Source organism: Microtus oregoni, unplaced genomic scaffold (genome assembly GCF_018167655.1).
Source record: "Microtus oregoni isolate MIOR12 unplaced genomic scaffold, Mior012 000023F_ref0000262, whole genome shotgun sequence".
Taxonomy (NCBI): Eukaryota; Metazoa; Chordata; class Mammalia; order Rodentia; family Cricetidae; genus Microtus; species Microtus oregoni.
The window spans coordinates 36,178,651-36,204,296 of record NW_024543082.1 but is presented as its reverse complement, the minus strand read 5'-3'; the positions used below and the strand labels follow the sequence as shown (position 1 = coordinate 36,204,296).

Below are 25,646 nucleotides of genomic sequence, written 5' to 3'. Positions count from 1 at the left end.
TGACTCACAGTGGCTGAGTTGCCACCATGCACAGCCCTTTAATTCTAGTGGTGTGGAGGCAGTCCGAAAGATCCTTGTGAGTTGGTCTAAACTAGTGAGTTCCAGGCCAGACAGAATAGAAGACCCAGCCTTCAAAAAATAACAAGATAAGTATGTATAAATGCTCAGAGAAGCTGTAAAGTAATTGTTTTATAAAGTCTGCAGTGAGCATTAGAAAAATAGCATGCTTTAGGACGTGATCAGTCTAAGACATTTTCTTTTTGCTTTGCCAATTCAGTAAGCTATGTTTCCTCCAAGTGCTTATATATTCATCAGTATAGATAGTAAGCCTAACATTTAGATGGCTAAATAACGCAATTTATTGTATAAAGATATATTTCTTTCATTTTTAGTAACAGAATAACAGTCCTGATTGTAGAGTTTTATTAAAATTATATGATTTTTAAAAAAAATTAGGTGGCAGGCCAGATGTGGCGCATGCACTCAGTTCCAACAGTTAGACAGAGGTGAGCAAGGCCAGGGCTACATAGACCTTTGTCTTAAAAACAAAATAACAAAAAATGGCACTTGTTAGTACTTATAAATGTTTTTTTATTAGACTAGCAAGGTTTACTGTGTTAGAAAAACAGTCATTCCTCACTAAAGTCATTAGTTTCTTTAATGAAATTGTTATCAGGTAGTTGTTTTATGTGTATTCAGTTAGTAAAACTCTAGTTGAAACTGAATTAATTTTTTTGCAAGTTTACACAAAAATAGTAAAAATGTTTACATGAATGACCTTGTTTTATCTATAGTAACATTCTTTTGGCTCCGTGATCTAGAAATAGGTTGAGCCATTTACCATTTTACTGGTAGTATAAACTTGTTCTTTGTAAACTTCTTGAATTCCAGAAATTGTTTAGGTACAGAATTTTTAATAGGTATAAGTTACTAGATGCAATTTTCTTTTTAAATTTAAAGGCATTTCACTTGAAGTCTGAAGCTGAGGAGAGGCTACAAGTAACCTCTACCCAGTGTCTTCATTGACTGGTTGTGGTCAGTGCACAGGGGTGGGTCTTTTGTGGCCACACTTTCTACCATACCATAATGTTGGATCATCTATTTTTCCTTGTGTATTGGCTCATTAATATTTAGGTAACTGGAACCAGGCAGTGGTGGTGCACACCTTTAATTCATTCCAACACTCAGGAGGCAGAGGCAGGCGGATCTCTGTGAGTTCGAGGCTAGCCTGGTCTACAAGAACTAGCTCCAGGACAGTTAGAACTGTTATACAGAGAAATTCTTGTCTTGAAAAATTAAAAAACAAAGCACTGCTTCCCCCACCCCCCCAAAAAAGACCTTAGGTAATTGAAAGCTTTAAGTTTATTTTTTAAACTCCCTTCGAAATCAGATTTTAAGGAATTTTTCTATCACAGTTCTGAAAACTTTGTGTAAAAATAAAAGCACTCCATTTGAGTGTATAGTGTTACAGAAGAATTACTAAAGGCAAACTATGGACTAGAACACTGAGATGTGTGGGCAATGTAATATAAGATTATGTTAATTAGGTTATTAATGTTGAATTATCATGGTGTGATACAAGTATTAATGAAGATTGAAAATTTTTCTTGTCAAGCGGAAGGAGTGAAGGCCAGCTGAATGGTGAAACAAATGCACCCATTGAAGGAAGCCAGACAGGTGACCCAGCTGCCTCTGCAAGGAGTCTCCCAAATGAAGAAATAGTACAGAAGATAGAAGAAGTCCTTTCTGGGGTCTTAGACACAGAACTACGATATAAAACAGGTAAGTTGAGGATAACTGTCAAAAGTCTTTTAAAAATTTCGAATGTCCACAGCACTGTCTTTGGGTTAATTTTTTTTTATGGTGTCTTGAACTCCTCCTTTGAAAACAGTTATATTCAAGCATGAACACTGGGGCACTTCCTTGATTTACTGGCAAAATAAGGTTTTTTTAATATCTATTTAATTCAGTTTTGTTGTGACTAAATGGCAGGATTCTTTATGTGTGTCTTTGAAGGATTTTATTAATATCAGCTCTTTTAAATGTAGCTTTTGGTGTCTTCTTTTTATTTTTGTTTTGCATGTATGAATGCTGGAGTGTATGGATGTATACCTTGTGTGACTGGTGCCTGAGGAAGGCACGGGGAGAGGGTATTAGAGCCTATGTAATTGGAGTTGAGACAGCTGTGAGCCACCAAGTGGCTGCTGAGAACTGATCAGGATCCTTTGCAGGAGCAGTGCAATCTCTTAAACACATTGTTCTAGCCCCCAAGTGTCAATTTTGTAAAGTGCCAGAGCCTGAACTAAATTTTTAGTGGTTTTTAAAACACCAGATTTTGTTTTAAATCACGTGCTTAGAAGTTGACTTGTGCCAGGTGGGTGGTGGTGCATCCCTTTAATCCCAACACTTGGGAGGCAGAGGCAGGCTGATCTGAGTTCAAGGCCAGCCTGCTCTGCAGAAGGATTTCCAGGAGGACAGCCAAGTGTACACAGAGAAACCATGTCTCGAAAAACAAAACAAAAAAGAAGTTGACTTGTTTGTACAAGCAAGTTGAAACACAGTCATTGCATAGTATTTCCTTTTTGGAACTGATTAAATAATGGGTGCTTAAAAATGAAGAATTTGGGGCTGGAGAGGTGGCTGAGCATTTAGAGCACTGACTGTTCTTCCAGAGGTTCCAGGTTCAATTTCCAACACCCATGTGGCAGCTCACTACTGTCTGTAACTCCAGGGTCCTACTCCCTCTCACAGATATACATACAGACAAACACCAATAAAATAAAAATAAATAAAAAAAGAATTTGTGATTAACCACAGAAGTATAGGAATTAGGTGTGTGGTATGGTTCTCTCTGATACACATATTATAATAGCAAGTCTTGCATAGATCATAGATAGTCTTGGCAATCTTGTTTAGGTAAAAACTATGATTTTATGCTTATGTGAAATAAGCAATAGAAAATTATTAATTTTCTTTTGATATGGTGTCTGGTGTTGGTATTTTTTTCCTTCTGTGCTAGGAATCCCTGGTATATTTGATTAACATTTTCTTAAGATTTGTCAAATTTTAAGCTGAGTAGGTGCTATATCACTTGTATAAATGATGGCTAATGAAACGTTAGTAGAAGTTATTTGAATGAGAGCAATTTTATCTTTGGACATTAGTCTCTTAGTAGTTCTGTAATTGGAATTTTTTTTAATCTTAAATAGGAATTGAAACTAAATATGAAGTAAACTCATTGACATAGTTGTAAAAACTTCTGTAATTTAAGAACAAAGTTTTTTTTTGGGGGGGGCGAGGATTTTTTTTTTTTTTTTTTGAGACAGGGCCTCCTCACTTTGTAATTCTGACTGGCCTAGAGTTTTGTAAGCCGTACTGGCCTTGAACTCACAGAGACCTGCCAGCTTCTGTCTATAGAATGTTGGTATTAAAGGCATGCACTGTCATACCCAACCTAAGAAAAGAATGGTTTTCAAAATATTGTGTATTTCTGGATAGCTATCTATGCATGTACACATACATGTGTGTGTATGTGGACTGTCTTATTTGTGGAAATCACTTAATTTGTGGAGTTGGTTTTCTTCTACCATATGGGCCATCAGGTTTGCCTGAAAACATTTTTACACACTGAGCTGTCTCATTGACCCTGAGGAAAACAAATTAACCTTAGATTTTTAGTGAAATACTGTCCCATCCTCCCCCACCAGGGGTGAAAATTGAAGCCAGGGCTCTGCACATGTTTAGCTAATACTCTGACCTGAGCTATGTCCTGCCTTAAAACATAATTTCCTTCTAAATAGGTTTTTGTGTTAGACCAAGAATTTATCTTGAAGATTTTAGTTTTATAAATCCTGGAGAAATGGCAGCCTTCAGGCTTATTGGTCAAGAGTTAATAGGTTATTTTGTAAATTTTTATTTACAATATGATTAATTATATAGTGATTTCTATATGTAAATGAAAATAGTGGCAATTTGTATGAATCTACATTGGGGAATGACTCACAAGTTTTCATTACTTTCAGACTTGAAGGAAGCCTCCAGAAAAAGTAGATGTGTATCTGTACAAACAGATCCTACTGATGAAGTTCCTACCAAAAAGTCAAAGAAGCATAAAAAGCACAAAAACAAAAAGAAGAAAAAGAAGAAAGAAAAGGAAAAAAAATATAAAAATCAACCAGAAGAAGCTGAGGCCAAGCTGAAATCTCATCGTGACAGGAATGTTGATCTAGAGTCTGATTCCTTTTTAAAGTTTGATTCTGAACCTTCAGCAGCAATGGCACTGGAACATCCTGTAAGAGTATTTGGCTTATCTGAGGCACGTGAAACCCCTTTAGTGCTAGAACCTCCAATAGGATCAGTGGAAGCTCAGGAGTCACACGTTTTAGAGACTCTGAAGCCTCCTACAAAAACTGCAGAACTGTCTGTTGGATCTACATCAGTAATCTCAGAGCAACCTGAGCAGCCTGTGTCAGTTACGATGGAACCCTCAACGACCAAGAGTCTGGATTCCTTTGCAGCAGCACCAGTGCCTATGTCAACAGCAGTGCTGAAGTCACCTGAGCCCGTTGTAACAATGTCAGTGGAGTATCAGAAGTCTGTGCTGAAATCTTTGGAGACTACGCCTCCAGAGATATCAAAGACCACGCTGGTAGAGCTTCCCATAGCAAAAGTGCTTGAGCCACCAGAAACCCTCATGATAGTATCAGAGATACCTACTGAGGTGCACCCTGAACCAAGCCCATCAACAATGGATTTTCCAGAGTCATCTACAACTGATGCACTAAGATTGCCAGAGCAGCCTGTAGAAGCACCGTCGGAGATTGCAGATTCATCCGTGACAAGACCTCAGGAGTCAGTGGAGCAGCCTAAGACCACAGCGGTGGAGCTGCAGGAGTCGTCGGTGGCCTCAGCCCTGGAGTTGCCGGGGCCACCTGCGACCTCCATGATGGAGTTGCAGGGGCCCCCTGTGACTCCAGTGCTGGAGTTGCCTGGGCCCTCTGCCACCCCGGTGGCAGAGTTGTCAGGGCCCCTTTCCACCCCAGTGCCTGAGTTGCCAGGGCCCCCTGCGACAGTAGTGCCTGAGTTGCCGGGGCCCTCTGTGACACCAGTGCCACAGTTGTTGCAGGAATTGCCAGGGCCTCCAGCACCATCCGTGGGGTTGGAGCCACCACAGGAGGTACCAGAGCCGCCTGTGATGGCACAGGAGTTGCCAGGGGTGCCTGCAGTGTCAGCGGCAATGGAGTTGACAGGGCAGCCTGCAGTAACAGTAGCAATGGAGTTGACCGAACAACCTGTGACGACGACAGAGTTCGAGCAGCCCGTGGCGATGACATCGGTGGAACATCCTGAGGTGACAACAGCAACAGGGTTGCTGGGGCAGCCGGAGGCAATGGTGCTGGAGTTGCCAGGACAACCAGTGGCAACCACAGCTCTGGAGTTGTCTGGGCAGCCTTCAGTGACTGGGGTGCCAGAGTTGTCAGGGCTGCCTTCGGCAACTAGGGCACTGGAGTTGTCAGGGCAGCCTGTGGCAACTGGGGCACTGGAGTTGCCTGGGCAGCTCATGGCAACTGGGGCACTGGAGTTCTCAGGGCAGTCTGGGGCAGCTGGAGCCCTGGAGCTTTTGGGGCAGCCCCTGGCAACAGGGGTGCTGGAGTTACCAGGGCAGCCTGGGGCGCCAGAGTTGCCTGGGCAGCCCGTGGCAACTGTGGCGCTGGAGATCTCTGTTCAGTCTGTGGTGACAACATCGGAGCTGTCAACGATGACCGTGTCGCAGTCTCTGGAGGTGCCCTCGACGACAGCGCTGGAATCCTATAATACGGTAGCACAGGAGCTGCCTTCTACATTGGTGGGGGAGACTTCTGTAACAGTAGGAGTGGATCCCTTGATGGCCCAAGAATCCCATATGTTAGCTTCTAACACCATGGATACCCATATGTTAGCATCCAACACCATGGACTCCCAAATGCTAGCATCCAACACTATGGATTCTCAGATGCTAGCATCTAATACCATGGATTCGCAGATGTTAGCATCTAGCACCATGGACTCCCAGATGTTAGCCTCTAGCACAATGGACTCCCAGATGTTAGCAACTAGCTCCATGGACTCCCAGATGTTAGCAACCAGCAGTATGGACTCCCAGATGTTAGCAACCAGTTCCATGGATTCCCAGATGTTAGCAACCAGCAGTATGGATTCCCAGATGTTAGCAACCAGCTCCATGGACTCCCAGATGTTAGCGACCAGCAGTATGGACTCCCAGATGTTAGCGACCAGCAGTATGGACTCTCAGATGTTAGCGACCAGCAGTATGGACTCCCAGATGTTAGCAACCAGTTCCATGGACTCCCAAATGTTAGCATCTGGTGCTATGGATTCTCAAATGCTAGCTTCCGGCACCATGGATGCTCAGATGTTAGCATCTGGTACTATGGATGCCCAAATGTTAGCATCTAGTACCCAGGATTCTGCTATGATGGGTTCAAAATCTCCTGATCCTTACAGGTTAGCTCAGGATCCTTACAGATTAGCTCAGGATCCCTATAGGTTGGGTCATGACCCCTATAGGTTAGGGCATGATGCTTACCGGTTAGGACAGGACCCCTATAGGTTAGGCCATGATCCCTACAGACTAACTCCTGATCCCTATAGGATGTCACCCAGACCGTACAGAATAGCACCCAGGTCCTATAGAATAGCACCTAGGCCATACAGATTAGCACCCAGACCCTTGATGTTAGCATCTAGACGTTCTATGATGATGTCCTATGCTGCAGAACGTTCCATGATGTCATCTTATGAGCGCTCTATGATGTCTTACGAACGCTCCATGATGTCGCCCATGGCTGAGCGCTCTATGATGTCAGCCTATGAACGCTCTATGATGTCAGCTTATGAGCGCTCCATGATGTCACCTATGGCTGAGCGCTCTATGATGTCAGCTTATGAACGCTCTATGATGTCAGCTTACGAACGCTCCATGATGTCCCCTATGGCTGATCGATCTATGATGTCCATGGGTGCTGACCGGTCCATGATGTCATCGTACTCTGCAGCTGACCGATCTATGATGTCATCATACTCTGCAGCTGACCGATCTATGATGTCATCTTACACTGATCGATCAATGATGTCTATGGCAGCTGATTCTTATACTGATTCTTACACTGATTCCTATACGGAGGCATATATGGTGCCTCCTTTGCCTCCTGAAGAGCCCCCAACAATGCCACCATTACCACCTGAGGAACCACCAATGACGCCACCATTGCCTCCTGAGGAACCACCAGAGGGTCCGGCATTATCCGGTGAACAGTCGGTATTAACAGCTGAGAATACTTGGTCTACAGAGGTGACATTACCTACTGAAGAATCTGTATCACAGCCTGAGCCTCCTGTGAGTCAAAGTGAGATTTCAGAGCCTTTGGCAGTACCTGCTAATTATTCAGTATCAGAATCTGAGACTTCAATGTTAGCATCAGAGGCTATTATGACTGTTCCAGAACCTGCACAGGAGCCAGAGTCTTCAGTCATATCAACACCAGTTGACTCTGCTGTTGTAGCAGAACATGAAATGGTTACTGAGAGACCAGTGACTTACATGGTTTCTGAGGCTACCATATCAGCTGAACAAACTGTGCTATCAGAGCCTTCTGTTATGTCGGAGACATCGGAAACATATGATTCCATGAGACCATCAGGACATGCTATTTCAGAGGTATCTATGTCCCTCCTGGAGCCAGCAGTAACTATTTCACAGCCAGCAGAGAGCAGTCTGGAGCTTCCGTCCATGGCTGTCCCAGCACCTCCCACTATGACTACCCCAGAATCTCCTGCTGTTGCTGTCCCAGAACTTTCAGCTGTGGCCAGCCAAGAACTTGCCATTATGGTTGTTCCAGAAACCCCCACTGTGGCTGTCTCAGAACCTCCTGCTGTGACTGCCCCAGACCCTTCTGCTATGACTACTCCAGAACTTTCCTCCATGCCTGTCTTAGAACCTCCTGTGGCTGTCCCAGAGGTTCCAGCTTTGGCTGACCCAGAGCATGCTACAACTGCAGGATCAGGTGGTTCTTCCCTGGAGCCTTCTGTGCCTGTCTTGGAACCAGCGGTATCAGTCGTTCAACCTGTTATGGTTGTTTCAGAACCATGTGTTCCTGTCCAGGAACCTACTGTGGCCATTTCAGAACCTGCTGTCACAGTTTCAGAGCATAGTCAAGTAATATCCCCGGAGATGGCTTTAGAGCCTTCACCACCAATAGGGGAGTCCAGTGTTTTTTCATCACATGTCATAAAAGAAAGGAATTTACTTTCTGGTGATCAAAGTTTTGGTCCAGAGGTTGGCATGCAGGAGATTCTGTTGCATTCAGGTGAAGAGCCACATGATGGAGGGCACTTGAAAAGTGACTTGTATGAAAATGAATATGACAGAAATACAGACCTTACTATAAATAGTCATTTAATTGCTAAAGATGATACAGTGTGTTCCGCTGCCATTGGTTCTGTTGGTGAAGCAAGTGAAGAGAAAATCATGCCTGTTGAGGCTAAGGAAGTCACAGAATTGGATACCTGTCCTGCTGTCAGTGAAGCTGATGCGGGAAGAAGCCTATCTTCTCAACTAGCTCTGGAACCAGATACAACGGGAACTAGTAAGGGGTTGGACTTTGTTACAGCATCTGTTCCCAGTTTAGATTATAAATATGATGGTGATGTATCTTTAACCACTCAAGATACTGAACATGACATGGTAATTTCCACCAGCCCTAGTGGTGGCAGTGAAGCTGACATAGAGGGACCTTTGCCTGCAAAGGACATTCATCTTGATTTACCATCAGCAAATCTTGTTTGTAAGGATACAGAAGACTCATTGCTCATAAAAGAGAATGACCAGACAGTAGCAGTTGCTCTTAGCCCTAAAGAAAGCAATGAAGATAAAGAAGTACCTCCTCCCAATAAAGAAACAGTTCCTGATTCAGGATACCCTGCCAGCATTGATGAGATTAACGAAGCTGACTTAGTGAGACCATTACTTCCTAAGGACATGGAACGTCTTACAAGCCTTAGAGCTGGCATTGAAGGACCTTTACTTGCAAGTGAAGTTGAACGGGACAGATTGGCTGCCAGTCCAGTTGTAATTAGTATACCAGAAAGAGCCTCAGAGTCGTCTTCAGAGGAAAAGGATGACTATGAAATTTTTGTCAAAGTTAAGGACACACATGAAAAAAGCAAGAAAAATAAAAACCGTGACAAAGGTGAAAAAGAGAAGAAAAGGGACTCTTCATTAAGGTCTCGGAGTAAGCGCTCCAAGTCTTCTGAACATAAGTCACGCAAGCGTACCAGTGAGTCTCGTTCTAGAGCAAGGAAGAGGTCATCTAAGTCCAAGTCTCATCGTTCTCAAACACGTTCACGATCACGTTCAAGACGCAGGAGGAGGAGTAGCAGATCAAGATCTAAGTCTAGAGGAAGGCGGTCTGTATCAAAAGAGAAACGCAAAAGATCTCCAAAGCACAGGTCCAAGTCCAGGGAAAGGAAAAGGAAAAGATCAAGCTCCCGGGACAACCGCAAAACAGTTCGGGCTCGGAGTCGGACTCCAAGTCGTCGCAGTCGGAGTCACACTCCTAGTCGGCGGAGAAGGTCTAGATCTGCCGGTAGAAGGAGGAGTTTCAGCATTTCCCCCAGCCGCAGGAGCCGCACCCCTAGCCGCAGGAGCCGCACCCCTAGCCGAAGGAGCCGCACCCCCAGCCGAAGGAGCCGCACCCCCAGCCGCAGGAGTCGCACCCCTAGCCGAAGGAGCCGCACCCCTAGCCGCAGAAGAAGATCAAGATCTGTAGTAAGAAGACGAAGCTTCAGTATATCACCAGTCAGATTGAGGCGATCAAGAACACCTTTAAGAAGAAGGTTTAGTAGATCTCCCCTTCGTCGTAAAAGATCCAGGTCTTCTGAAAGAGGCAGATCACCCAAACGTCTAACAGATTTGGGTAAGTTATATTTTATGTTGTAATAGATATGAGTTAAGCTTGATTTCTAATCCTGCGTCAAAAGGGTATTTTGGGGGTGTTGGTTTAGATAATCATTCAGTTGTGTTTAGAGAACAAAGGGGAAGTTAGTGCACTTGAAAGGTAAAAAGCCATGATGTACCTGGACTTGCTATTTCACCTTAATTGAAAGAGTAGTAGCTTGAGAAGCCTTGTTACAGCTCAGATTGATTGTTGTGTGTTGGATATATTTCAGCACAAGGCTTTGCAAAAAAGCAGAATTGGAAAATTATCATTTAATTGTTCTTTTTTTTGAGACAGGGTCTTAGTCTGTAGTGCATGTTGGCATGGAATTTACTATGTAGCCAGCCCAAAGTGGCTGTGCTCTCCTTGAGCTCCTGTTGACTGGGATTACAGGCTGAGCCACCATGCCAGATTTAGCTATCATATCTTAAAATGGCAACCTAGGATTGTTAAATGGAAAGGGTTTTTGTTTTTTTTCGAGACAGGGTTTCTCTGTGGTTTTGGAGCCTGTCCCGGAACTAGCTCTTGTAGATCAGGCTGGCCTCGAACTCCCAGAGATCCTCCTGCCTCTGCCTCCCGAGTGCTGGGATTAAAGGCGTGCGCCACCACCGCCCGGCCTGGAAAGGTTATTCTGTGTAATATGACAGGTTATTGAATTTAGGAAATTTTGTTCTGAGAGTGAGCTGGATGAATGATGCAGTTTATTTAATGAAGTGATTATCACTAATTATATTCTGTTGTCTTTAAAAATAAATGTTTTCTAGCTGTGTAGAGGTGGCACACACCTTTAATCCCTGCACTTGGGAGGCAGAGGCAAGTGGATATCTGAGTTCGAGGGCAGCCTGGTCTAGAGTCAGTTCCAAGACAGAGGCTACGCAGAGAAATCCTGTCTCAAAAAAACCAGAAAACAAAACAAAACAAAAAAACAAAACCTCTTATTAAAACTTGAAGTATGCCTACATGGTGGTTAATTTTTTGGTTAGGGCAGTCTAAAGAAAAAGACAAGACAGCAGAATTGATAGTCTGTTAACTAAGAGTTTTCTGATATTTCATTTTCTTAGAACTGAGGAATGGTAGGTAATTCTCAGTGATTGTAAGTTAGTGAAGGAAGTTGCTAGAATGTACGACTTTTACCAAGGGTCAAAACTTAAAAAAGAGTAGAAGGTGTAATTGCCCTAGTGATGGTGCAGGGGCACATTTTGCACAGTGGAGAGGAATATTCATTCTTGCTCAGTTGAAGGCTTCTTGAAAGAGATGGACTTGGAACTTAATAAGGGATTAAGTTACTGTTAGATTAGAATGAGATTTGTCTGAGAGAGAGACAGAGACTAACTTGTAGCCTGCTATGTAGTTGAGGTTGGCCTGAACTTCTACCACTGTCTCCACTTCGCCTTTGCTTGCTTGGGATTGCAGTTTTCTGTGACCAGTTTTATGTAATACTGGGCTTTGAACCACAGGGTCTGTACATGCTCAGTAAGCATTTTAACTAAGCAGCATCCCTAGCACAAAAATGAGAATGGTTTATGGTCATGTTAATTCTAGGAAATAATGTTGCCTTTGGTAGACTTGTTCTTTTATAATTTATGGCTAGGTGATCACAGAGTCATAGTAAGCTATCGTGTGTAGTATTTGCATTGGAAACAAAGAGTAGTGTTAATTGTTGAAAAGGGTCCATTCACCTTGATCATAGCCGTAACTTAGGGAATAGTACTGATGCCTTTAATTTTATTGTCTATGATATCTTTAGACAGAACAAAAACATACAGCGTTTAGGAAAACTGCTTCTTGTATTTTTTCTCTTACAGATAAGGCTCAATTACTTGAGATAGCCAAAGCTAATGCAGCTGCCATGTGTGCTAAGGCTGGTGTTCCTTTACCACCAAACCTAAAGCCTGCCCCTCCACCTACAATAGAAGAGAAAGTTGCTAAGAAGTCTGGAGGAGCTACCATAGAAGAACTAACGGAGGTAAGCTAGACAGACTTTGTTTCCATTCTTAAATGGATTATTCCATGGATGTTGACTTCTGGAGCGTGCCAAAACCTGAATTGTGGGCTGAACTGATAATGGCTGGCACCGAGTGCCCAAAACCCGAAATACAGATGTGGCAGCGGCAGAAGCTCTGTTTAGCAGGCCATTATCCGGGATGGCTAAGCTCCGCTAGCTAAAAAGTTACTTCCCATTACTTTTGCTTTCCAGTTTTAGAAGCCAAACTGACTGAGGAGTGGAACGGTTCGTTTGAATGGAGGAGGTGTTGAGTGAGCAACACGCAGAAGCTCGCCTACAGTTTCGTTTCCATTCACGACGTGTTCACTGATCGCCAAGAGTGTACTGCATATACGCAAAGACACAGACAATCTTCAGAAATGATCTTTTGCCACCGGAGCTTGGAAATTAATGAGAATAGCTGGCCATTGCCTGAAAGGAACTTCTTTCGCATCAACATTTCGGGTTTTGGCTGTTTGGTACCAGCCATTGGCGATAATGGCCGGCCATTATCAGTTCTTCCTGCGGTTCGGGTTTTGGCAGTAACATATTTTAAATATACTTATTTTTGTTTTTAAAAAATTGATCTTTTAAAATTAAGGCTTTTTGGGGAAGCTTTGTTTTACTTTAATATTTTTTTTGTGTGTGTGTGTGTGTAAGGGGGGGAAGACGCTGAAATATTGCTGCTAGGATCCAGGAATAACACACTGTTTCATATACTGAAACCTGTTGTTGGCTAGCCTTATGCCAGCCTGCCACTGTCAACATATTCTGTTCTCATTGGTTACATGCTTGATACACTTTTGTGTTTTTGGCTAATTGAGCTTTTTAATTCTATTGTAATATTTTCAATTGATAATAGATGTGACAAGTTCTGCTTGTATAGACAGGTCTACTAAAATTTACTCTTAACCTTTTTATAAACGGAATATGTTCCTTTTGCTTCTGAGGAAGGAATTGACTTTATATGTTGGACTGCATCAATTGCACCCTCTCCATCATGCCTTATTTTCCATTCTTAAGTTACAGTCCTTAAATAAATTTTAAAAAACATTTATGGAGAGACATGTTACTGTTTACCCTGCCACAAATCTTTAAAATCTTTTACCATACATTTGGGAATTATAAAGTTTCTTGTTTCCTTGCTTAGATTCATTATAGTTTGAATTATAACTTAGAAAAGAAAGACCTAGCAAAAAGCCTCTTGCTTACTTACCAAATGCAAGCTTTTTATGTAAAAGTCTCTGAACACTTAGCGTTCTGCTGTTGTTGGTCTCATCTTCAGCGCTCTTGCCCCGTCTGACAAGTCTCTCCTGACTTGTTCACCACCACCTGACCAAGATGACTTTCTTTTCCTTCCCAATTCTTCTTTACTATGGAAATTGCGCTTATAACTCTTGAAGAAATTTTCTTTGATTCCTAAACCCTGCCTGAATATTCTCTCTTAAGCCTTTGTTCTTTTAGCACTTATGTACCCTGTTTGTATTATATCAGTTTGCATTTGTTATTGTGTTGCTCTGTAAAAAGGTTCTTCAATTACTTCTTGTATATGTACTCTTGTCTTGTATTAGATTGTAAGCTCCCTTGGAGCAGGGACCATGTCTTTACCTATTTCTCTTTTTTTTCCTTTTTCCTTTTTTTTTTATTTTTTTTTTTATTTTTCTTAAGACAGTGCCCAGTTCAGTGCTCTGCACATAGTAGGTGCTCAATAAATGTTGTTGACTGAGCAGCCAGTGTGTGTTTAAATAATATATCTAGTAAGCTAAATTATGGTTCTTTAAGCTATCATAAATGTTGATTACTTGAAATTGATCTTATGTGATTCTTTTAAAAAAATTACGTGCTAATTTGTGTAAGCCATATTCATCTTTTGTTTGTTTTTACTTTAAAGAAATGCAAACAGATTGCACAGAGTAAAGAAGATGATGATGTAATAGTGAATAAACCTCATGTTTCGGATGAAGAGGAAGAAGAGCCTCCTTTTTATCACCATCCCTTTAAACTCAGTGAACCCAAGCCTATCTTTTTCAATCTGAATGTGAGTATTAGTCAAGTGCGTGCAGACTGATGAGAGCCTTGTGGGTTTAGTCTACTGAGTGTGTACATGCTGTGATGAATAGTGACAGCGGCTCTTCTCAAAGTAGGGCTCTGGTAGTGTGGGGGCCTAGGATGTGTGAGTTCAATTCCTGGCACTGCAAAAAAAATAAAAAGTAAATGTTTCCTTTAGATTTTATTGAGATTTTTAGAAACCATTTATGGTATCTGTTATAATGCATTCTAATTAAATACTGTATTTTAGATTGCTGCAGCAAAACCAACTCCACCAAAAAGCCAAGTAACATTAACAAAGGAATTTCCTGTGTCATCTGGATCTCAGCATCGGAAAAAAGAAGCCGATAGTGTTTATGGAGAATGGGTTCCTGTAGAGAAAAACGGTGAAGAAAACAAGGATGACGATAATGTTTTCAGCAGCAGCTTGCCCTCAGAGGTAAGTAGTAGGAATATATGTGTTTGTTTTTATGTCTAAATCTCCCATTTTATTGTTATTTTATATCTGATTTGGATTCTGTTTCACTCTTCTTAGGGCCGGGTTAAACGGCAGGGCCGGGTTAAACGACAGATGAAACAACCCGCAGCTTCTCATTTGACAGTAACTCGATGCAATTCACTTTGTGGAACGAAGCCACAAAGTGAAAAGCATCGAATTGCAGAGAAAAGTGTTATCACATCCCTACCCAACATTGGGCCCTCCATGCACTTGTGGGAAGGGAGCCCAAGGTACAACTATTTAGCTTCCCGTTTTGCTTCTAGGCTCTATAGCTCTAGATTTTGGTGGTAGCAAGTATGTTGGGTGGAGGGATTCAGGGGAGAGAAGGCAGATCCTCAGGTTCAACACAAGAACTGGATTGAAAAAGTCATTGTAGGTTGATGTGAACATCGTGGGTACCTAGCCCATTGCCCTTAAGTGATGGTTTCTTAATATTTCTCTGGGTTTTCAGATAGCCTTTGATTTTAATAATTTTCCCTTCCTTGTGCTACCTTAGCCCTTTTGAATTCTTGTGTTTAACCTAGTGTTCAGCCTTGGTTCTCCATTCCCTACTCTTTCCCCTCTTTGCTACTATTAAAAGTTGGAGGAGTGAAATTTATACATTGAAATTTCTCAAGGCAATAGTTGTATCTTGTCAAAATGACGCAGTAACAATGCCAAATGTCAAAACAAGCCCATTAAAATGCCGCCTGATTAAGTAATGTGCTGCTAAGTACAGTGCACAGGAGAACAGCAAGACTGTATATATATGTAAATATATATATATCTGTATCTTTGTATGTATCTCTGTATCTGTATCTTTGCTGTGTCTTTTAATAAACAGTTTACTTTTATTTAACTTGTTGTGCAAAATCACGCTTGGGGATCTGGGAGGGTGGAGACTTGACTAGGGGAGGTGGGAGTTAGAGACTAACAGTCGTCACCTTGCCCTCGGTTTCCAAAGCCTTGACATTCGTCCAAAGATTGGACTTAGATACCTGATGCCCTTATGGACTCCTTTTTCTTGCAGTTCTGGGATATGTAGGTCTGAGAGACCTCGTCTCTTCACTTGAGGTTCCCTACATTGGCCATAAACATTTTCCAGTAGACACTTGCAGTTCTACAAATAAATCTTGTTTATAAAGCCAAAGTAAATAGAACTCAAATCAGAAACTTTTTCATGTAGTACTTTTCCCCAGAGATATTCACAGGCGACATTTTCACTGTGTTTTTTTGACCTGCGGCATTTTGAATGGGAACAGTTCTAAATAGTAATGCTGATGAACGTAACTGGCCAGTGTAGTTAACTTATTTACAGTTAAAGGTGATGGTCTGTATTCACACAGAGTTCAACAGCTGAAGCAAATCAAAACATCACCAGTGAGGAGAAGGGTATCTGGTTTGGACTTAAGTTGAAACAAGTTTAGTGCTCATTTACTAATCCCCAAATCGGGCGGGCTACTGCCACATCTTAGGAGGGAAAGCTAACTGACATCTGCAGCTAATTTAATCTTCTTGTAGTAGCTGAATATAAACCAGGTGAGGGTTGTACAAAAATAGATGTCCATATATATATATATATATATATATATATATATGCTTTTAGTAGTTTATTTCAGATTATTATTTAAACAGTTGGGAAGAACATAGCCAGAGAGAATCTCCATTGTAGCAAAGACTTAGACATTTTGTAGAAATCTGACATTTTCTTGAGGAAATGATTATAAATTTTAGCTTCTGTTGAGTCATCGGAAAGTGCATGTTGATTATGCTCTTTGAATGAGAAAGTTTATTTAAATTTATGACTGCCATTTTCAGCCTCAACATTGGAAGTGATGCAATAGCCTTGTCTTCCATCAAAGGTTAGAATCTAATTAAGGGGGCAGTGTTCAGGAGAGGACAGAATCACTAAAACAGAAGGAAAGCTCTGTCAGGGATCAGATGAATAAAGCATGATGTCTGTGGGGAAGGTAACACAGTGAGAGCTGAGCTGTTTATACAACAAAGATCTAGGAGCAGAGGTAGAAGGTAATTTTGGTTGTAATGAAAAGAATTCCAAACTTTAGGAAGGGACACGACTGTTTTGCTTTCATCTATTTATTTCTGTAGCAACGTTAAAGACACCTAAGAAAAGTTGACAATAGATAATACTCAACTTGTTACTTAGTTACCATCTAAGTTTCCTTTATTTGTAGAGCTGGTGTTCTTTCTACCAGAGGAGCACTGACCTGATTTCAGTAGGGTTCCAAATGATGTTGTGTGTGTTTTTTTTTTTTAAGAGTAATGCAAAAATTTTTTTCTAAGTGGCAAGGTAATATTTTTTAAAATCAGTCTTTTTTGTTTTAATAAGTATAATTGAAGTTTATGGATCTTCAGTCTTGACCACAAAACATTTTAGCAAAGATGACAGAATTTTATCTTCACAAGGGCTAAATTATTCCTACTCCCACAACTGTCTTGCACGTGAGTGTGCTGACATGGATGAAACTGCATAAATCCATGTGTATGGAAAACAACTCATCAAGATGGTGTTCCCTTCTGCCATAGCATCGTCTTCCTTCCCAGAAACCAGCCAGCTTCATCCTCAGAAAGGAGTGACTACAGAATTTTCAATCTGATTTATAAACAAAGTTGGAAAACTCATGTTAGAAAAGCAGTCGCCAAGGACAGTTCTTTAATAAGGTCAGCAAAGGCTTATTGTAGATTAGAGGTAGGGCACACGCACAAGTGGTGTGATAAGCACAGTTGCTAATTCATTTGCCTCAAGCAGTGTGTTAGGTTTGTATTGGATCCTGTCTACATCCTTGTAGCTAAAATTCTCTTGAAATTGGAAACTCTAAGTTTATGAAGTTTATCAAAGCTCACTTCTTGGAAAAGGATGAAAATTGTAACTGGGCTTAGTTAAAGCATAGTTCTTGAATTATAATATTGCTAGATGTAAATTATAGCCTTGTTACTTACTCTTTTTTTCCCTAGATCTTTATAGGCTGGTAACCCTGAATTTCTCTGACGCACTTAACTTAGAAGGAGAAAAATATTAATTCCCTTATAACTCAATTATGGTATAGAATTTTGTATAATAAAAATAATATTCATAATTTATATGAAAAAGTGACTTAGGGAAGTTGTATGTTGATGTGCCTTTCCTTTTTGAAGTTGACACTGTTATTTCATATTATCTGATGCATTTTTTTTAATCATTTTTGTTAAGTATTGTAAATGTTTTCTAGGCTGGTTGTTTTTCTTTAGTTGTTATTAGAGTTTGCTGCATGCCTTTTGAGATAACCTGCAGTCACCTGTGTAGAAAATAATCCAATTTAGCCCTGCGCACTCACCTTAAGCTCTTTCCTATCAGTCACTGAATTTCTGTGAAATTTTTAGGTTTTTTTGTTGTTTATAGAAACTGCTTGGCTTCCCAGAGGGATAGTAAGTGAACTTAAATGTCTGTGTGTGATTGTGGTGGTGACCTCATGTCCAGACTGTAGAGCAGCTGCAGTCCTCTAGATAAGGAGTTACAGAAATGTGAGAATTGTAATTCAGGACACTATATAGATTTTCTTTATTTTAGGCGAAGGAATTCAGCATTTCTGCTCTAGTACCCAGAGTAGTGGCACCACAGTTACTTTATAGAAGAAACGACATGTTAATAATTGACAGTAGCTTTACAGACTTTACAAATATCTCTTTTTAGTTTGTGGAGGGAAACCTGGAACCTTTCTCATATTTCTTATTTTTGAACATTAAAGACTGGTTAAAGAATATAAAACATTGCCGGGTGATGGTGGCGCACGCCTTTAATCCCAGCACTCGGGAGGCAGAGACAGGCGGATCTCTGTGAGTTCGAGACCAGCCTGGTCTACAGAGCTAGTTCCAGGACAGGCTCCAAAGCCACAGAGAAACCCTGTCTCGAAAAAGAAAAAAAAATAAATAAAATAAAACATTTTTCAATGTAGCAGTCACTAGCCACTAAAGTTCCCAAATTCCAACTGCTGTGTGTGTGTTGTTTTCCCAAGACAGGGTCTCTACATAGCTCTGGCTTGCCTGAACTCTCTCACGTAGACTAGGCTGGCCTTGAACCTAGATCCATTGTGCCTCTGCCTCCTAAATGCTAGAAATAAAACTGTGTACCACTATGCCCAGCTAGCTGTTGTATTTTATGTGTTTTAATGAGACTATGTAACATTTTATCAGATTCTTGACTATTAATGCTTTGGGGACTGCAGTTTAGTTAGTACTTTATGTCTTAGCATATAATATGAACCTTGAAAAGCTGAATAAAACTCTTGTACATGTTAAACCCCCTCCTTTTGTGAAGCTAGAGATGAAACTCATAGTTCTGTACATGCTAGGCAAGTGCTCTACAGCTGGGCTATATTCCCAACCTAAGGTAATCTAGACTGTCTCAATTTTTGATATATTTCAACATAAAATAGGAAATAAGTGAATTTTTTTATATAAACTTAATGATTTGCTAAGCCTTTGAAAAAAATAAATGCAGTTGATTAGGAAATAGTTGTCACTTATTTAAACATCAAGATTGGTATATTAAACATGTCTTTTATATGAAGTATTTAATATGAAATAACACTGAGGCTTAAAGGAGTTTCTTTTGGGCTCTAGAAGGAGTATTTTAGTTATTTCTCAATCAAGTTTACAAGAAAATGTAGTGTAAACAGGCCAGTAAAGGACAAGATTTTTAGGTAAATTTTTTTGTTTTACTTAGATTTAGTTAGAGCTCAGTGTATTTTATGGCTGTGAAGTTGGAACTTTATGTTGGATATTGAAAGGTTCTGACTGGAATGAGTAGACATTTTCCCCAGTGTCTTTCAAGAATAAAAACTTACTATGACTTAGCACCCATCACTTAGGTTTGCAAATTGCTCTGAAACCAAAGTAAGTTTAAGAAGACTAATGCAATGGTATGTGTCTCATTTGGTTGTTTGGTGGGTCTGCACAGACAAAAATATCTACAGGATAATTCTACTTGACAGTTCAATTTACTTTACATCTAAGGTAGGCCTAAGAAATAATAAATTTTGGTCTGAAATAACTATATTCACATTGAAAGACTCAGGAATTACCTGGAAGAGATTTGCGTCCCAGGAATTAACTCACAATAAATGAGTATAGTATTAAGTTGTGACTTTACATAGGTTGTCCTCATTTTTGTAGACCTTAAAACTAAATATTAAGCATGGATAATACTGTTAACTAAGCAAGTAAGAGCTTTCATTTACAATAGTCTAATGGGCATCAATTATGTTTATTTATTTATTTACTTATTTATTTTCATTTTAAGCCAGAAAAGTATACTTTGTTAGTGAAAGGAGTCTTAAGACAATTTCAATCAAGATAACTTAGAATGAATGATACGTAAGCAAATTTGAAGTTTGGAAAAAGATACTTGGTCCTTCCATTGGTATATAGATTTACTTTTGTAACAATTATACACAGTACACAGTGAGATTATTGCTAGCTTCTATTTTTTTTAAAAGCTGCTTTACTGACTTTCATTTGCAGTGTCCATACAATACCTATGTATGTGAAAACAGCCTTTGTAGTAAACACTTTTTAAAAAAATTTATTATGTGAAATTACTGGAAAATAATAGTTAATTAAATGTTAAATGATATTGAAAGAGAATATTGAGTTCATAAAATTCAGTTTGTTTTCATCATAAAGTGGTTAAGCCCTTAAATCTGTCACCTGCTTAGCACAGGAGGCTATGCTTTCATTGTATATAAGAAATCTGTGATGGTGGTGACCTACCTCCCATGCTAACCATTCAATTACGCCCCATGAACCTTAGCCTAAATTTTCAAAGGTAGATGACAAGATTTTGGGGGAAGACTTAAACACTTTGAAAAACCAGTGTTATTTCTAGATTATGGTAATAAATGTATGTACTTCAAAATAACTACGTACTGACTAGAATTTTTTGAGCTGGGTTCTTAGGATCAAAGCATATCCATTCCTGTCTGTGTTCCCGGGAACCCTGCTATGAGTAGTTATATTGACTCTAGTGGTGTTCTGCTGCTTATCCACGGACCTCACTTACTGCTTCCTAAGTTACACTAATAATCAACTAGAGTAAGATGAACCGATAGAGAATATCATAATAGTTTAACATTTATAACCATTAAAAACCTAGGAGGCCAGCCTGGTATACAAGAGCTAGTTCCAAGACAGGCTCCAAAGCCACAATGAAACCCTGTCTCGATACCTCCCCCCCCCCCCCAAAAAAAAAAAAAACCAAACAAGTAAAAGACCGGTACCATTTGTTAGTAAAGCTACCGATAATGAGTTCATAATGAAACTCAATGGTTCTAGTTTGATATTATAGAAAACATGCTGATGAAATCAGAATTTGGACTGAGCTCTGCCTCTGACTACTACTTGACAACTAACTTACCTTAATTGTCTTCTATTTTCCAGGAGTGTCCTCTTTGCCTTTTGAATCTTCTCATTTTCCAAGAATCTTAATTATATAGACTATGGTTTATTTTTTTACATGTAGCATCTAAAGACATAGAAGCACCCGAGAGAATTAGGGGACTGTGGTAATTTTGGATAATTATCTATGTTTTCTTTCTTAGCCTGTGGACATCTCAACAGCAATGAGTGAACGGGCACTTGCTCAGAAGAGACTCAGCGAGAATGCATTTGACCTTGAGGCCATGAGTATGTTAAATCGAGCTCAAGAACGGGTATGTGACTTTTATAATGATTAAATGAGAATTTTACTATCTAGATATATGACTCATTACAACAGTAGTTGTGAGAAACCATTACCGTTTTCAGGTGTGTGTTAGTGGAGACCTGGACTCAAGTCTACATATGCTGTTTTATACTTGATACTCGTTATACTTTGTTCTGTCTTAATTGCTGACTTATTTGAAATAAAATGACTTAGACCTAATTAGACTAAGAAAATGTTTATTGCATACTATGGCAAGAACTATTTGAGAACAAAATAGAAAATAAATCCCTCAAGAGATTACAGTCTGATCTGCACATAAGTGCCCAGAACAACTCTATGAGGTATTACTATTACTCTCCTTGTTTCATCTAAACAAACCGAGCTAAGCAGTAGTCAGCTGATACCCACAACTCGTAAGTAGAAGTGGGGTTCATTACCAAATAATAATGAATCAGAGTCTACTTTGAACAGGAAGGAAATAGCTTTTCATTTTATGCTAAATCTATATAGGAACAGTTTAGGTAGGAAGTAACATTGCTGGTAATACAGGTATGCATTAAATGCAACATGAAAGATACCTGATTCTGCAGCACAGTAGGTGTTGGTGAGCGATGTGCTCTACTTTTTCTGCTTTTGACCATTTTCTATACTATGCTATTGGTAGATAATAGTATCTCGCAGGATTCCCAAAAGATTTAGATGATCATGGCAATTATTTAGATTCATTTGTATGATACGTCAAATGACAAAGGCAAAGATCTTTGGCCATAAGAACTACATTTTTCATCTCAAACCCTCATACCTTCTTTTGCGTTAATAGATTTCATTGAATGCTGTAAAACTTACTTGAACTTTAAATATATCATTATTTGGCTACTTCAGGAACCAAACCATTTTTCCTCAGTGAATTAAACTACCAGTGTGGCGCTTTCATCAGATTAGTACTTTTACTTATTGAAGATGGTGGCTTCTTTTTCTTCAGATTGATGCCTGGGCTCAGTTGAACTCTATCCCTGGGCAGTTCACAGGAAGTACAGGAGTGCAAGTCCTAACACAGGAACAGCTGGCTAATACTGGTGCCCAAGCCTGGATTAAAAAGGTACACGGACTATCAAAAAATAAGAAGCTGAGTTTTTTGTTGTTGTTTTTTTGATAATCATACCTTAAAAATGGAGAGGCAAGTGACTAACCTAAGTTCCTGAGTAAGTTTACTATGTGTATATGCTCCAGGATGGACACTGAAGATGGGCTGAAATCCTGACAAAATGCCAAATGCACACATACGGCTCGAGAGCCACTCACTTTATATCTGGAGGTGGTTGTTTTTCATGATTTTGCAGTTGGTTTTAGTGGGGGTGGTTCTACTTAACTGTTTTGAATGCTAACTGTACCAGGTGCTGTTCAGAATCCTCCGCAGTTCCTGTTGGACTACTAACCTAATCATTTCAGAGCAGTGTGCTCAAACATTTTCATCACGGGATACTTTATTACAGGTTTAGTTTTGGTGGATCACTACCCCCAAGAGCCCTTTGCCACCCTAATATTCCATTCCTCTATCCTTGTCCTCTCATTAGTGCCTGCACCCGCTTATAAATACCTTTGCTCCTACCTTCCTATTATGACTTCTAGCCCCAGGTCCCTATATGGTGGTCAACTATTAGATTTAATGAAGTGGTTGGGAGGCCCTAATTAATACTGCATGTGGTAAACTTGCCATGGGACTGAAAGGTGGGAGGAGGATGGCTGTGGAATGTGGGGTGGGCAGTTGTGAAGGGGGGTAAAGAGGGTGGGGTGGGCTGGAGATAACTATCTGTGGACCACCATTTAGGTCCTGGTGGCCTCTGGTGATCCACAGGCTCAGTTTGAGAACCACTGACTTCATGAAAAAACAGGATATGTAAGACCTAAAATCAAGGGAGAGGACGGACATCTCATGCTACGAAGATGTAGGTGCACCTGATCTCAGATTCCTGCAATGAGATTTTTCAACTCTACCTACGGCTACCTCATTGTTGGGGGAGTCTTAGGTGGTTAAAAGGGGGTATTCTGAAGAAATGATGCTTGGTGACGGGCTGTGGTTTGGTTGGATGGGTGATGAGAAATTTGTTTCAGGAGTACTGGCAACAGCAGTGCTGAAACTGGGAGGCTGCGTGGTCTCTTGGATTGGGAAGGTTTCTTTGTCCTGCTGTACTCCTGACTCCTTGTGTGATCGTGGGCAAGTAATTCCTTGGAATTTTTGTCTCCCAAATGTCAAGTGGTGGGAGACAGGTTCTTATCAATGTCTCCAACAATGGTAATCAGTGATGTGATAGGTACCTTATTACTTGTAGAATTGGAATGAGTGCTACTCATGGATGAGCTGGTTTTCAAAAAAGAAAATTTTGATTGCTTTGGACATTTAATATCATAACATTTTATAGCAAGCATTCCCTGTGGTTCTCTTATTAACTAATTAATATAAGGTATTACACAACTTCATTGTGCTTGCCTTTCCCCTGTTAAGAAAGTTGCACGCATATGTACCTAGGCATTGGTTTTGGGGGGGAAAGGGGATTATCTAGCAATATTTTTAATGATTAGATTAATTTTATATACTAATACTTCATATAAATTATAGAAGTTGATAGTTGAAAAGTAGCTTTCATTTTAGTGGGGAGGAATTGTTTACTTTTTTTGACACTGGGCATTAAAACTGGGGCCCTCAGTTTTAGGTAGTAAGCAAGCTTTCGAAAGTCACACGTTCAGTCATGTTTCATTTATTTGGTTCTGAAGCTCAGTGTTTGGTATTTGTGAGTATTTATGCTTGTAATAGTTCATGTGCATTGCCAGGTAGAAGCTTCTGGAAGGTTTTCCATTGTGAAATGTGCTGCTCTCTGTGTATGTGTAAAGAGCAGATAAACATAAGTGAATTTCCAAGGTGAGTTTGCACTTAAGTGGCTCCCTAACACCGTCTCATAAATAGATTTGTGCTGTTTTTCAGCTTGTAAGTAGTTATTGTTTAATAGAACCTTGAAAATGATTTAGCTTTACATTTTATATAGGATATAATCTGAGAAGCAAATTCTTACATTATAGAAGGAATCAACAATAGCAAAATGATCGTATTGTGAATTACTGGGTAGAGTATTTGGATGGAAACTGGAGGAGCATTGTTTACGAGTCATTGGGCAACTAAAATTTCATTGGCATTTTTCAAACATTTTTTCTACACCCATTAATTGTGTTTAGGAAATGTTGAAATGGCCATTTGGCTTTCTTGGCCCAGCACTGTCACGTATTAAAAACCATAGGGAATACCAACTAATAAATACCCTGTGTTCTTTAGTTTGTTTTAGAATACTTTTAGATTAAGAGAAATATTTCATTTATATTCTCATTTATCAGTAAGACATTTAAAACTTCATTAATTTTAATGGACCTTTATGTTCTCAAATTATTTGGGTTTTAATTTCATAAAAAATGTTGGTTATTGTGGTCTCATTAGATCAAGACAGCTTTTTACACTGGGTAAAGAGGCAGGTGCTAATATAATAGCAAACAGAAGCGGAAAACTGGGCTACATGGGGATTTATATTGTACTCTGTCTGTACAGTTGCCCTTTTTTTTAGGAGTGTTACCTGGAAAAGAGGGGAGATGAACCTGAAGTAAGTATAGTCATTCTAGGTGTGTAGCATCAAGGCAGTGGAGACCCAAGCATCAGCTAACTTTTCTCTTTATTATACATCCACAATGCATGGCCTGCACCAAATAAGGAACTGAACCAGGGGTATGTTTTTACCTCCACAGCTGCCTCCTTCCATCAGAGCACCTTGTTAAACTTAATGTCTAGTCACATGTCCTTGGCAGATTTTCTCCCCAACATTTAATTATAAAGCTGGGAAACAAAGCTTATATATTTTACTGCAGTGTAAAAAATATAACTTTTAAGGATCAGCTTACTGATAGAAGGAAAAAGAATGCATACCTGCTTGCTGAGCTACTTAAACATTTGACTCTGTAATGACTTAGTATATATTTGGCAGAGAACATTAACGTAAAATGTTATAATAATCTGAAATAAAACATTGTTTAGAGATGCTTCAATTAAAAAGGAAAAAAAAACCCACCTAGATCAACAGCAGAATTCATAACTGATAGAATGTGCATTGACACCTATTTCAAGAGCACTGGCCATTTATTTCACAGCTGGAAGATCCAAGACTGCTGACCGTGCTAATGTACATAGTTGTGCAGCTCAGGACATTAAGTGGTTTGCTGCTTTGATGGAAATTATGGTTCAGTGGGTTGGATACGAGAGAGATGATTGTTCACAGAATAACCTGTGAACTTTCACCCCTCTGTATGGAAACTTGTTTCAGGGCCAAATCCTTGTAGCTGTCTTCTTGCCCCGGTCAGTGCCAGCCGTACTATTCACAACACTGCTGCTACCGAGGCCTAGGT

General features: G+C 40.0%; 1 protein-coding gene across 4 annotated transcripts in view; it reads left to right on the top strand.

Moving 5' to 3' along the window:
* The window catches only part of Son (SON DNA and RNA binding protein), a 33,249-nt gene that overhangs the window by 2,957 nt on the left and 4,646 nt on the right, over positions 1–25,646 (top strand). For 2 of the 4 annotated variants that reach the window (XM_041673258.1, XM_041673259.1), the window contains exons 3-9: positions 1,616–1,782; positions 4,023–9,974; positions 11,801–11,961; positions 13,871–14,017; positions 14,279–14,467; positions 21,103–21,213; positions 22,189–22,305. In XM_041673258.1, coding sequence (XP_041529192.1) covers positions 1,616–1,782; positions 4,023–9,974; positions 11,801–11,961; positions 13,871–14,017; positions 14,279–14,467; positions 21,103–21,213; positions 22,189–22,305 — 6,844 coding nt within the window. Of the gene's footprint in view, positions 1–1,615; positions 1,783–4,022; positions 9,975–11,800; positions 11,962–12,192; positions 13,706–13,870; positions 14,018–14,278; positions 14,468–14,563; positions 15,361–21,102; positions 21,214–22,188; positions 22,306–25,646 lie in introns of those variants that run through there. The other 2 variants (XM_041673260.1, XM_041673261.1) reach the window with 2 other exon arrangements.